The sequence below is a fragment of the Trachypithecus francoisi genome, unplaced genomic scaffold (genome assembly GCF_009764315.1).
Source record: "Trachypithecus francoisi isolate TF-2019V2 unplaced genomic scaffold, Tfra_2.0 Lachesis_group0, whole genome shotgun sequence".
NCBI lineage: Eukaryota > Metazoa > Chordata > Mammalia > Primates > Cercopithecidae > Trachypithecus > Trachypithecus francoisi.
Window position 1 is genome coordinate 187,074,653 of NW_022681453.1, and position 14,106 is coordinate 187,088,758.

The following is a 14,106-nucleotide window of genomic DNA, read 5'->3' on the forward strand; positions in this document are numbered from 1 at the left end:
ATTCTGTTGTGCCTTGATTTTTGTTTTTTTTTTTTTTTTTTTTTTTTTTGGTCTGTTGACTATTGGCTTCATTACTTTGTGGTCCTGTGGCTTATTATGATTAGATTTGAGGGTACAGAATAGAGAAAACATTATGGCAAGTAGAATTCAAGAGCTGGAATGGAAATAATAAGAGCAAAAACAACTGTTAAGTGCTGATTTCCTTTGATTTGTGGTGTCTTCCTTTCTTCTCCAAATGAGGAGGTAATACAGAGTGAGGACCGGAGAGATTTGGAGTCAAAGATCTGTGTCCCAGCTTCAGCTTTGCTGTTCGTTAGCTATATATCCGTGAGCAAGTTATTCAACCTCTTGCAGTCTTACTTTCTTGATTTGCTAGATGTGGGTAATGATAATGCTACCTCATGGCCGTCAGGATGACTGTGTGGCCATTGAAAAATTGTTTGACATATAATAAATCTTCAATAAACACTTGTTATTTATTGTCAGTCTCTAGTCTTCTTAGGATGGCTGGGGGAGAAGACAGAAGAGCAGCAGAGAAGTTGATAAGTGAAACCTCTTAGGTTCTTCTTAATTGCTTGCGTTTGACAATTTCTGAAAGAGCAACGCTGAGGAAGCAGCAGCTCCCCATTTCTCTTCAGCAGTAGGCATCTTGCTTAGAGGAGGGCCATTGCTCTTGCTTTCCTGTCTGCTGATGGTGGTTGTGTATTCTCAGAGCCTCTCTGGAAATCTTCCCTTTCACTTCTTGCTTTCATGATGATTATGAGCTTCGAGTGAAACCTATCTAGAATGAGGGGAAGTAAGAGCAGTGTGAATCTTGGTCCACCAACACCAGTTCTCACCACTGCTTATCTTTGTGTTTACATGGGGTCTGTCTGAGAAGCCAGGAAGCCCCAGTGATATGTGCTAGTTCATCTGTTCATTAAACTTGTGAAGTTTCATCAAACCCATTTATCAAAATGAAGAGCTGTAATTAAGATTTTAGAGAAAGAAAGCACTCTAGAATATTAGAGCCGATTGGGACTTTACAGGTATTCATTTTGCAAATGAGTAAAGGTCACACTGGTATAACTGAGACTAGAACTGGGGCCACAGGGACTCTATGTCTATACTATTGGATTTATCACTTTCCTTGGATCCATCCTACATGATTTAATTTTTAGTACCTGGAATTTTCACTCTTGTTATCTTCCTGTTCAAGGATAAAAGCTCTAGATTCTCATCTTTATCTTACCTTTATATAAGACCTTTAAAAGGCAGGACTCATGTTGTCTTTTAAAACTTTCCCCTAACTATTCTCCCTGAATCCCCCATTTTGGTACCACTAGTCTGATCCCTGTCCTACAGAAATGCCTTGCTTCATACCCAGGCTCACAGTATTATTTCTAATCTTTGCCCTTGTTACTCCAGTTTTCTTTTATTTACTCATCATTCAAAGTCCTGGTTAAGGGCTACCTCTGCCAAGCTTATGCTAGCTTTTCTGACATCCCCCAAGATTTTTCATGTGCTTTCTGTGTTACTGTCTTTCTCTTTTCACATTTATAAATATTTCTTCCTCAAATAGGCTTTGAGCTCTTTGAGTAAAGAATAAGAATCTGATTCATCTATAGCTCCAGTGCCAGGCAAATACATTCATTCATTCATTAAATTAACAGACATTTTTATTGAGTACCTATCATGTGTAGGCCCTGGGATTATAAAATTTCCACTCTCAAGGATTTGAGAGTTTAGTTTGGGAAAAAAGCAAGCAGATGGGCAGGGTACCATGTGATGAATATGTGACAACAGTATGTAGATGCTGTGGAATTGTACTATAAGGATATATAACTTGAACTGTAGGATATAGTGCAAGATTTACCTTCAACGACTAGTAGAAAGTAATGCTTATGATCTAAATTGATGCATAGTACATTGGAAGTCATTTTTAGACAAGAAGTAGCTTGGTTAAGAGAGAGGAGAGATCAAACCTAGGAAAAAAATGGTGAATTTCTCTCAGAAAGTACTGCAAAATGACCTCAGAATAAATAGAAAACTACTACTACTATCATAGAAGTTACTGATAATGTGATTTATATCTGTTAAAGGAAGATATATTTAGATGACTTTATGCTGAATTTGGATAACCTTTAAAAAACCAGATAATTCCAATGAAGTTATTAAATAACCTAGACAGTAGAGGAGGTTGGAGAAAACTCCCCTATCAAAACCTAATCATGATAAGTAAAACAGGCAGAAAAAATGCTATAAAATGCTCTTTATTATGATTATATGTACACAAATTTAAATAAAATAGCCTAGTTAATTCATTAATATATCAAAACACAACTGTAACAAAGGATTTATTCTAGGCGTGCAAAGATGGTTCAATATCTAGGCTTTATCAACATATTTCATTACATCATCAAATTAAGGGAGGGAAAAAGAGGTTAATGCATCAGTGGTTGCTAAAGAGGGCACTGCAGCTGTGACTAGATAAGATTTTATTCCACAAATGCAAAGATAGTTCAATATCTGGAAATCTATCAGCATGCTTCATTACATCACCAAATTAAGGAAAGTAAAAAGAGATGATTGTATCAGTGAATGCTATAGCAATTCTAGAAAGATATGAGTAACTAAGAAAGGATAATGGTCATTCACTGACCCATTTCTGTGTAAGACAGCTATGTAAGGGCTTCTTGCCTAGGCATTGTGGCAGTATAGTGAGACTACCTGGAGTTTCCAACATGTTGGGACATGTAGGCAGGTAAATAAATGACTTCCTTATGGACTGTTATAAGTATGCAGAAAGTAGGAAAGCGCCCAGAAAAAGGAATTAAGCTTCTCTTCTTTGGAGGAGTTAGGGAAATGTTCACAGAGTTAGAGACATTTGAGCTGGGACAATATAAAAATATAGGGCTTGGTAGAAAGTGAAAAGAGGTAAACGGCATTGTTGATGTTGAACACAGCATGAGCAAGGGTTCAGAATCATGAAAACTTACTATAAATCCTGGGAATGGTGTCACTGGGTCACTGCTGACATGCAGAAGAATGCTGAGAGAAGACACTGAAAAGATCATCTGCAAACAAATGATTGGTCAGAAGATGGGCCTCTCAGGAGGAGTAGCTCCAGGTGCTTCTTCATGGAGGGCAGTGTGCGGGTAATTTATGATGCTGGGGGACAACTGAAATGACTGTGGAGCCAATGATTTACATATTGATGCTTAAGTTTTATTTATAGTCTCCCAGAAATTGCCTATTTCTTTATATCTGTGCTATATCTGAAAAGCCAAGATGATACAGTCAGTCAGTAACTTGGGATTGCTGTGAAAAATGTGAGTCTTTGCTTAAGAAACTACTGCCTCCCATATTAACCAATTTTAAACCTTTTATTGTAAAATGATGTTAGATTTATAGAGACCTTTCGAGGACAGTATTAAGCCATTCTAAAAATTATAATTAACATTTATACTACAAATGTGCTTAATGCATTAAAAGTTTCAAACCTTTACTTGATCCCTTTTATTTCACACTTATATTCACTTTAGTCATACTGAAAGCAAACCAGTCACTTTTATCACTTTTATCCCAATTTAGTAGAAGACCAAGCCTCAATTAAAAGCAAAAGCAAAACCAAAATTGGCATTTCTCAGCCGTGTGAGATGGGTTTGGTTTTGGTATTTAGAAAAAAAATCATCTCAAGTTATTCCAAATGTGTAGCTAAATTTAAAAACCATGAGTAAAACAGACATTCATTGGTTGTTTTTCTATATTGGTTTTGTGCTAGGCCTTAATGGTAGTTTATAAATGTGTAAAATATGGTCCTTACCCTTTTAAGGAACTCCCAGTTTAGCAAGTATATGTGTGTCTTTGTGTGTGTGTATATATACATGTATGTATGTGTGTGTATATATGAATATGTCAAAGGTACGGGGGAAGAAAAAGAAAAGAAAGGCCCTGTAACCAGAGTGAAAAGCCAGTACCATCACTGGCTTCAATAGCAATGTGTCCTGATTCCCAGTTTAGAGTCTTTGTCATTGATGCATGTTATCCTCATCTTTTAAGAAAATTGTACATCAAGCTGTTCTTCCAAGCAAGATGGTCATAAAATTGCCATTGACTTTCTATAAGAATAGAGGCATCTTTTTTTCTCGCTTTGCATAGCACTTTATACTATAAAAAGTACTTTAATATCATCTCATTGGTTGCCATAAAAATTCTGAGAGTTAGGGAAGACAGAGGTTTATATGTTTGTTTGTTTTTTGAGAGAAGGTCTCCCTCTGTTGACCAAGCTGGAGTGCAGTGGTGCAGTCACAGCTTACCACAGCCTCAGTCTCCCAGGCTCAAGTGATCCTCCAACCTCAGCCTCTTGAGTAGCTGGAGCGACAGGTGTGCACTATTATATCCCGCTAATGTTTTAATTTTTTGTAGAGACCGAGTCTCGTTCTATTGCCCAGGCCTCAAGTGCCTTGCCCTCCAAAGTTCTGGGATTAGAGGTGTGAGCCATTGTGCTTGGCTGAGTCCTCTGAGAGAGTGAAACTATCTGAGGCTCTAGAGGAGATGCTGTTCAAAGTCAAGCCACTTGTTGGTGGTGTGGACTGATGTTAATGTCCAGGCAGCATTCTTTCCCAGCTCTCCCCTCCACCCTGTCTCTCTGTTACTGTGCCATGTACTGAGGCCTTTGATTTCTGCGTTCTGATGCTCTTTGTCTTTACAGACATCTGGAGGTAATCATGTAGCCCTCTTAATTAATTCGGTTCAATTAATAAATTAGTAGGTGGCTTTTGGGCTGGGGGCTGGTACAGGGTGCCTTCCGGGCGTCCCTGTGCTGGAGAGCTCTTGCAATCAGGCTTGGAGAGCCCTCCTCGGCAGCAGCCTCTGAGTGTCATCCCCAACAGGCAGGCTGACTGGAGAGGTGTTTGGCTTACCCTGACAAAGGAGACATTTCCTTTCTTCAAATGGTATGTGCAATCTGATCGGAGCAGCATCTGGGCTGATCTGATTGTTCCCTCCTAGTTTAAGTGAGCTTTTCGTTAAGGTCCAACATGGTATCAGCTCAGCATACATGTCGATGGGCATTTCTTTGTTGTGCAGGGCTGACCTTTGCGTTACATGTGTTGAGTATTCTATCCTCTGGCCCTAAATTCCGATAATTGTCCCAGACATTGTGACAACCAATATGCCCCTCTTCCCCTTTTCCACGTGCCCCTTGGTGGGGACCAGAGCTGCTCCTGCAGATGGGTCATTTAAAAGTGTCCTGCCAGGTGTCTGTTAAACCCTTGTTTCCAAAATAAACTTGCAGTGGTTCCTTAATAACTGAAGAATAAATTTAAACTCAACTGTGGCCGCTAAGCTGTCTGTGCTTTGGTTTCAACCCACCTTTTAGTTCTTTTGCTTGCTACTTTCTGCTATTCCCCCTCCAAGCACACTAAACGTAAATGCTGTGTACTTTTCTGCCTATATATTTTGCTAACATTTTTCAGGCTCAACCCTGCTTAGCACTCAAACCCAGTCTGTATATCACCTCATCAATAAAATCTTGTGAATTCTGCCCCTACCAAGAAGTGAACCTATGTTTTTCTGCATCTCAGCAACACTTGTTCTTAACCTCACTTAGGTAACTTAGCACTTCATTTAGGCATAACCATTTAATTGGAGAGATAATTAATGTAATAGATTATTAATAACATTCAAGCTCTTTTCCATTCTCCTACCATAAAAACTCCTTCAGTTAGGAACCATTTCTTATTCATATCTATTTCCCAAGAGTGCTAGGCACTAAAATAGTTGACTATTGGAAGGGAGATATTCAAGTTTGAGGGAGTGTTCTCTTCCTGCTCCTCCTCCATCTCTTTCTCTCTTTCTCCTTTTCCTCTCCTTCCTCCTCTTCCTGTCCTCCCTCCTTTTCCTCCTCCTCTTTCTACTCATGATTCCTCTGCCTCTTCATTTTTCCTTTTTCCATTTTCTTTCATCCTTCGTTCCAGAGAACTTTATCAAGATTCGTTTAGTATAGATTAAGATGAAGTAGCAATCAAATGAGGAGTACTGTCTTCATTTTCATGCTTCTATAAAAACAGTGTTCGTTTCTTTTTCATTGCAGATTCCAACAATGTCTCACCCATCTTGGCTGCCACCCAAAAGCACTGCTGAGCCCCTCGGCCATGTGCCTGCACGGATGGAGACCACCCATTCCTTTGGGAACCCCAGCATTTCAGTGTCCACACAGCAGCCACCCAAAAAGTTTGCACCAGTAGTTGCTCCAAAACCTAAGTACAATCCATACAAACAACCCGGAGGTGAGGGTAAGTACTGGGATTTCAGAGTTGGTTACTTGGAGTAGGAAAATTCAATGTTGTATAGGTGATTTGTAGTACAAAGTTGTGTCAGAAAAAGGTAGTTTGTGAATTCACAGCGTGGTTGTCATAGGCTACTAAAAGTAAAGGAACCCCTGGAAATAGTCTAGACCAACCTCCCCTTTTAGGAAAAAGACTTTTTATGGGTTATATGGCTATGATTACATAGTGAAATGGGGTTAGAGCTCAAACTAGAAATCTGGCCTCTTTAGTCACAGCTCAATGCCTTTCTACTGCATTATCTTCCACCTCCAGCTCATTCTCTTGTAGGGTTTTAGCTACCAGACAGTCATCCCTCCCACTTGCCGTTGGACAAATGTCCGCAAATGCTGCCAAGCAGTAGTCCAATCAGACACTTACACAAAATGAATCTAATAAAGTGCATGAAATTGTTTACCTCCTCTGGCTGTTTTTCTTCCCTTAGGCTGCTGAAGGATAAAGTTGTCTAGAGTGTTCTGTGAGATTTGCATTTGTTAAATCTCCCAGACAAATTTGAGTGAAGCCTAGTTTCAGGGGTTTTAATAACAATGCATTCAGTTTACATCACGTAGAGTTGGAAGGTCTACGTGAGCTCCAGCTCTCGTGTGTATGTGTGTGTATACACTCACACACGAAGCCTCAGGGGCAGTATAAATGGTACCGTACTCTGGTTGAGAAGGTTCCATATTTTTACCAACGAATGCTAGCAGCTTATTCAAACTCAAGAAACAATAGCTTAAAAAAACAAAAACAAACAAACAAACAAAAAAACTGAATAGGAGCTGAGAGAGAAGAGGCAGTGAAAGGAGATTTAACTCCCTTTGTTTTCTGTCCCTGTCCCACCATTAAAAAAATTAATATCTTACCCCTCTCCGTGATGTTTCCAGTTGCTTCTTGAATGACATTAATGTTTGTTTTGTCAATATTGCTTGCAGGTGTTTCACACTCTGTGCTATAGTCCAGTCCTCCTCTTTTCTTTCCTGTCCTCTCCTGCGCCCAGGAAACACTTTGCTAGTCTATTAGTATTTTGGGTCGGGTGCCAGAAGCCTGGTTCAGATGTCTGGCTTGTGTAAGGTGAACACCTAGGCTGGGTGGTAGAGAAGATCAGGCTTCAGCATGCATGACTAAGCTGCAGCTGTGGATCGTTGGGTATCCTTTGCCTCAGAAAGTGCAAGAACAAGACCTTCAGAAAGCTGCTCTTAAAAAACAATGAATGAAGCCTTTGATGCTGTACTAATCTCTATAGCACTCCATGATGTTTTATTGCCTTAGAAGGAAACTGCATCTTTGCAATTTATCAATCACTTAGTGGAACTGGCTTTCTTTGACTCATCCTTCTTTAGTGATTTCAGGGCTTGGGAATGGGATGAATGGGATCTGGAAGAGAATCTCTCTTCATAGGGACAGGAGGAGCCATATGTTGGCTTCCTCATTTATGGTTTTTTTTTTTGAGATGGAATTTCACTCTCGTTGTCCAGGCTGGAGTGCAATGGCGTGATCTTGACTCACTGCAACCTCCGACTCCCGGGTTCAAGTGATTCTTAGCCTCACCCTCCCAAATAGCTGGATTATAGGCATGCACCACTGTGCCCGACTAATTTTGTATTTTCAGTAGAGACGGGGTTTCTCCATGTTGGTCGGGCTCATCTCGAACTCCTGACCTCAGGTGATCCGCCAACCTTGGCCTCCCAAAGGGCTGGGATTACAGGTGTGAGCCACCGTGCCTGGCCCTCATTTATGTTTTCAATGTTTCCTTTGTCATCTTACGAAGGGCATTGTTATTTTTGTCTCCTAATTTCTGGGGAAAGCTTCAGTGGACCTCCCTCTAATCTGAACAGAATAGAGACATGTCCAGTTGTACAGCAGAAGGCAAAGGTGTGAGGAAGTCTTTGTAGATATGAGAGTTCTTATAGGCCTGAGCCTTATGGTGAGGGCAGATCCTATATTAAGAGGGCTAATAAATGGCATATATGAGATAGGGAGAAGAGAAGCATATAGTGGCCTCCCTTTAGACTCCTTTGTTGTGAATTTGACATGCCCTCCGTGCACTATGTGTGGTTCACCCACTGTCTCATTCTCTAGGAACAGAGAAGTGGTTTGTTTGCATGCTCGGCAGCGCACAGTCCTTGGTCCCCTCTCAACATGTCACCCCACATGTGTTCGTTACCTGCTAAAATTCTGTTTGTATCACTTTCTCCAAAATGTCTAGGTGTGGCCTAAATCAGAAGTAATTACTCCCTTGCCCGAGTTTCCACATCTTATTCTTTGACCTATCCAAATTTCTACTACTTTTGTTATTGCTCCCGCTTACATTCTGTCCCATATTGAACATGTAGTATGTGCCAGGCTCTTTGCTTTCTCATTAGTATTTTATTGCCTTATTATGTAACCCTACAAAATGTTTTTTTTTTTTTTTTTTTTTTTTTTCTTATAAAGAAATGGAAGCTTAAAGGAGGTGACATTCTCTATGATTTGTTTGGAGTATGTTCCTGAACTAAGGCTGCTGTCCATATCCAGCATGCGATACTGCTTGTCCTTCTATTCACAGCACGTGTGGCACCAAGCCCCATATTACAGTGATACGTCCCTGCGTCCCTTATAAGAATATATATAAGCTTTGCTTCCTCATTGAAGCAACAAGACATGGTTTCTCACTCGTCCTTATGTTCCTCATAGCTCATATTATGCTACTGTGTTTTTAGTAGGAATGGTTGCATATGGTCAAATGTATGTCTGTGTATTCTCATGTGTGCATATATATTTGGATGGCTGGCGGATGGCTGGCTGGGTGAGTGCACTGCTCAGTAATGCTTCTCCAAAGCAGTTTGGAATATGGTATAACTCAGTCTTTTGTTTTCTGAAATTTTGGTTCTCTCTTGCATTTCTGCCAATTCTCACTCTTTTTCTCTCTCCCCCTCTCTCTAAATATAATAACCTTTACCTTTTCTGAATATGCAAGAGAAGAAATTTTCCTTTAATATGTAAGTTAAAGACAAATCTTGGGAACAGTTTATGGACATTCAGACTTTTTAAAATAGAAGCTACATTTCTGCATCTGCTGTATGACACGAAGATGTATCCATGTATTTGTTGGAAGTAGATTTGCTTTTCTTTATATTTAATTTAAATGTTATCAGTGCATTCTGTTACTCTGAACATTTTTGTAACTTATGTCTATTGTGTTTAAATGTTTACACATTTTAAAAGTTTATAACCATTCTTTTTCTTTTCTTTTTTTCATTCAGAATGTTCTATACTCTTAGTGAAATTCCCAAGATAGTAGGTAGCACAGGTTTTAGTTCCAGGATGCATTGGTGATAACAGCTTATGCTCTGTATTGCCTCAGCTCATGCTGTTTTTTGCTTTTAGCATGTACTTGTCCCCCAGTTTCCTGCTTCTACAGTCTTTTAATTCATTGCTTAAAAGTTGACCTTCACAAAGCTCAACCACAAATGCAGAAAGTTAGAACTAATAGAAATCACGCAACCCATCTTGTTCTGATGTAAATGTGAAAACTGCAGTCTAGAAAGTGTAAGTTGTTTATTCAGAGAAGCACAGTCTGCTCTGAGCCGAGTTGGCACTCAAGTCTTTTCCCTCTAACTCTAGAGTTATCCCAAACCTTGTACTATATTATAATGGCAAACTGTTCTTTACTACCCCATAACCTCATGCACTGTATACAGTTCTTATGACAATGTGTTTTTAATAGATTTGCTTGTATATGCACCTGTGTTCTCTAATGGAGTCTGAACTCTGAGACTCATGGGCTGCCTGATTCATGCCTTTTCCCTCAACGGCACCTAGCAGGATGCCTGATACATACTAGGGACTCAATAGTGTGTGCAGAACTGAATTCATTGATAAAGCACAGTAATATAAACCTACTTCTCCAGATACATGTTCTAGGTTCTTAGTGACTTATGAGACACTGTGGTACTGCAGCTTCGACCTATGTCTTTGAATTACTTTTCCTTCCAAGCCCGTTCTTTGAGCTTACATTTTCTGACCTTGGTGTTATATCTGTAATCTCTGGAGTTTGCTTTCCCATATTTTAATTCTGACTGTGAAAGTAGAAAAATACCCACATGTTTTCCACATCAACTTGTCTTTCTGGGGCACCCATATTTATATATATAGTTTTTTAAATTAAAAAAAATTTTTTTTTAGTTAAATAGCTGTTGGAGAACAGGTGGTTTTTGCTTACCCGGAGAAGTTATGTAGTGGTGATTTCTGAGATTTCGGTGTGCCTGTTGCCCGAGCAGTGTACGCTATAGTCTTTTATCCCTCGCATCCTTCCCACCCTTCACCCTGAGTCCCCAAAGTCCATTATATAATTTTTATGCCTTTGCATCCTCATAGCTTAGCTCCCACTTATAAGTGAGAACATACAGTATTTGATTTTCCATTCCTGAGTTACTTGTAGAATAATGGTCTCCAACTCTATCCAAGTTGCTGCAAATGCCATTATTTCATACTGTTTTATGGCTGAGTAGTATCCCATAGTGTATATATATACCACTTTTTTTTAATCCATTTGTTGGCTGATGGCTATTTAGAAGATATACAGACAACAATCATATGAAAAAATGCTTAACTTACTGTCCAGGAAATGCAAATTAAAACCACATTGAGATACCACCTTACTCCTGCAAGAATAGCCATAATTAAAAAAAATAATAAATGTTGGCATGGATATGCTGAAAAGGGGACACTTTTACACTGTTGGTGGGAATGTAAACTAGTACAACCGCTATGAAAAACAATGTGGAGATTCCTTAAAGAACTAAAGTAGACATACCATTTGATACAGCAGTCCCACTACTGGGTATCTACCCAAGGGAAAAGAACTCATTGCATGAAAAAGACACCTGCGCATGCATGTTTATAGCAGCACAATTCTTAAAGATTTTATAGTGTTAACTGTCTATTTCATTTTTTGTGAAATTATTTTGGTATGTTTTTATGATGTTCTATCACTTTCTATTCTGTTTAACTGATGACAACAAGATAAGATAATGCAATTTTTCTTCTGGTCTTTAAAATACTAGCCTTTAGTGTTGTTTGTCCTATAATCTGGGTTTTTCACTCTTTTCCAAATTAAAAAATAAAAAGATAAAACAAACAGCAACCACCCCACCCCCAAAAAATAAAACAACGCAGCAGTTAAACTCGGTCTTAGACTTTGATGACGGAACAGTATAGTTCTTTTTCTGGTTTTGGTAAATAGGAAAGCAAATGAATTTTCCTACTATACTAATGTACTTTTTTAAAGATGGTTTGTGAAATTATCTTACTAATACACTCTGGGGATTAGTATTAGGTTGCCTTGAATGGCAAAAACCACGATTACTTTTGCACCAAATTAATCACTCACTCTCTCTCTTTCTCTGTCTCTCTCTCTAATTTGGCTGAGTGAAATTTGATAATACTTTTTATCCATCATTAAAATAGATAATCATTTGGAAAGATTTGTAAAGTTCGCAAGTTTGTGAAGCTGAAGTTGTCTCGTGGCCTTGAATTCACTTTCTTTAGTTTCTGAAATTCTTTTTAAAAAGCGTTTTTATGTTAGATTTTTTAAAAAAACAAATTGGCACGACATGCCGGTTCTCACTCTTTTTCTTTCTCCCTCTCTCTCTCTAAATATAATAACCTTTACCTTTTCTGAATATACAAGAGAAGACATTTTCCTTTAATACATAAAGACAAATATTGGTAACGGTTTGTGGCCATTCAGACTTTGGGTCTGCATTAGGTAGCAATTCCACGTGATCCTTTTGGTAGAATCGTTTTATATCGGTATACTCTTTTATAGTTTATTTAGCACTTGGGTGTTCATTGTCTTTTCATTTCAGTAGGAAATTCTTACTGTAGCTCTCTGAGGTAGGTAGAACAGATGTTATTGTCATTTTGATGATTTGTAAGTAATAGAAATGGAAGAGCTGATTAAAGAATCGGGTAGCTAGTAAAAGAGTAGAGGGAGACCCTCACACCCAGGGCCCTTACTAATTTTAAATGCTTCCATGTATTAAAGGGTTGGCTAGACAGTCTGATGTCTCCTTTAACTTCATTATTTTATTATTTCATGATTCTTCTTTGAAATTAATTTCAAAATGATGACCCTTTTCACAAACCAGCTTTGTAACTATATTGGTTCACTTAGACTTGTCAAGATAGATAAAGACAGGTGAGGTGAATTGTATTAAATAGGGGTCCTAAGCCTGGATTTTTTTTTTTAACAACATCTTTCTGTGCTTTCTGCTACCACGAGGTTATGAATATATTATTCCATGGAGGGGAAACAGTTATAGTTGATTGCTAATCTACCCATGAGTTTGGGGCTGAATTGATCCAGAACCCAGGTTTCCTAAATGCACTCGTTCAGCTGCACCACCATGGTTTATGGGAACCAGGCACGTTTGGAGCTTAGTTCCTAGGAACTGATGAGTCCTGGGTTTTTGATGCTTGGTGGAGAATTAGCCATCAGTGATGTGAAGCCATGTATCCTGGTTAGGCAGGATGCATTTGTTTTCTTAGCAGATAACTAACATGTGAGGAGAACTGATGTCTACTTATGGCATTCTATTTAAAGGAATAATTTAGACTGGATTTTCCCCATTATTTTTGCTGTGAATGTATGGTCGTCATGGTGTGCTTTTCTGTCTCTGGAGTCCTAGTGTCCTTTTCCCCATGCAAAGAGAATCTTGCTCTAACTTTGGAGATACAAATGGGAAACATCTTTTTTGGAGGTTACAGATGGGAAGCATCTTTTTGTAATCCTGACAGTCCTGTTAATTGCAATTACAGACTGCAGTTGTAACATCTTGGACGCTTGTTATAAGTATGCATGTTATGCCCTGAGAGTAGCCACCAATTCACCGAAACCTCAGGAACTGTAATGGAGCTCGGGCCTGACATGCCCGTTTTCTGGATGTGCATAAGCAGCTTGAGCTTCATCCATCACTGCACAGGGCAGTGCATGAGTTTTAATTTTCAGGTCCTTAGGAGGACAAAAGAACAAGCTGTGTATTCATTAAAGGATCAAATATTAATTATATTAATTTGATCTTTACACTGCATCTTTCAGCAGAGAAATTCACTTGTAATTCTTGGAGTGACATCAGATCTTACCAAATATTCATAGGCCTTATTGACGCTCACAAGTGCCAAGATGCAGCCCTGGCTTGATGGTCGGCGCAGTTACATTCAAGCTTCGGTTTCACCACTTGGCCTTGGGCATGTTGCTTTTCTGTTCCATATCCTCTTTAATTCATAAAATATTAGCTGGTAATACTAACTGTCTCACAAGATTGTTTTGAAAGCCAAATATGATGATAAATGTGAAAATGTTTTTAAACCATAAAATACCTTATAACCCCAAGGAGCTACTTGTATATACTTATTCAGCAATCATTTACTTAAAACAGATCTTGTGCCAGATACTCTTCTAGGGGCTGAAGTAATGGCAGTGAGTGAAACAGAGACTAGTTCCTGCACTCTTGGGATGTATTTTCTTGCTATAATAAAAATAACATTATTAATAATAATTATTAGTGATACAATTGTGAAATAAAATTTATTTAATAAATGCATTTTTATAACCTTATATGTAATTACCAATAATTATTCAAAATTATAAAAAATACTTTAATACAGGTTAAGTCCCTAATCCAAAAATCTGAAATCTTAAATGTGAAAACATCTGAAACTTTCTGAGTGCCAACGCAATGCTCAAAGGAAATGCTCACGGGAACATTGTGGATTTGAGAATTGTGGATTGGGATTGCTCAGCTGGTATGCG

At 38.6% G+C, this 14,106-nt stretch overlaps 1 protein-coding gene across 8 annotated transcripts in view; it reads left to right on the forward strand.

Annotated features, from left to right (window-relative positions):
* The window catches only part of LPP (LIM domain containing preferred translocation partner in lipoma), a 731,638-nt gene that overhangs the window by 248,215 nt on the left and 469,317 nt on the right, over window positions 1-14,106 (forward strand). For all 8 annotated transcript variants that reach the window (XM_033213032.1, XM_033213033.1, XM_033213039.1 and 5 more), the window contains one exon: window positions 6,077-6,278. In XM_033213032.1, coding sequence (XP_033068923.1) covers window positions 6,086-6,278 — 193 coding nt within the window. In that variant the 5' untranslated portion in view covers window positions 6,077-6,085. The remainder of the gene's footprint in view (window positions 1-6,076; window positions 6,279-14,106) is intronic.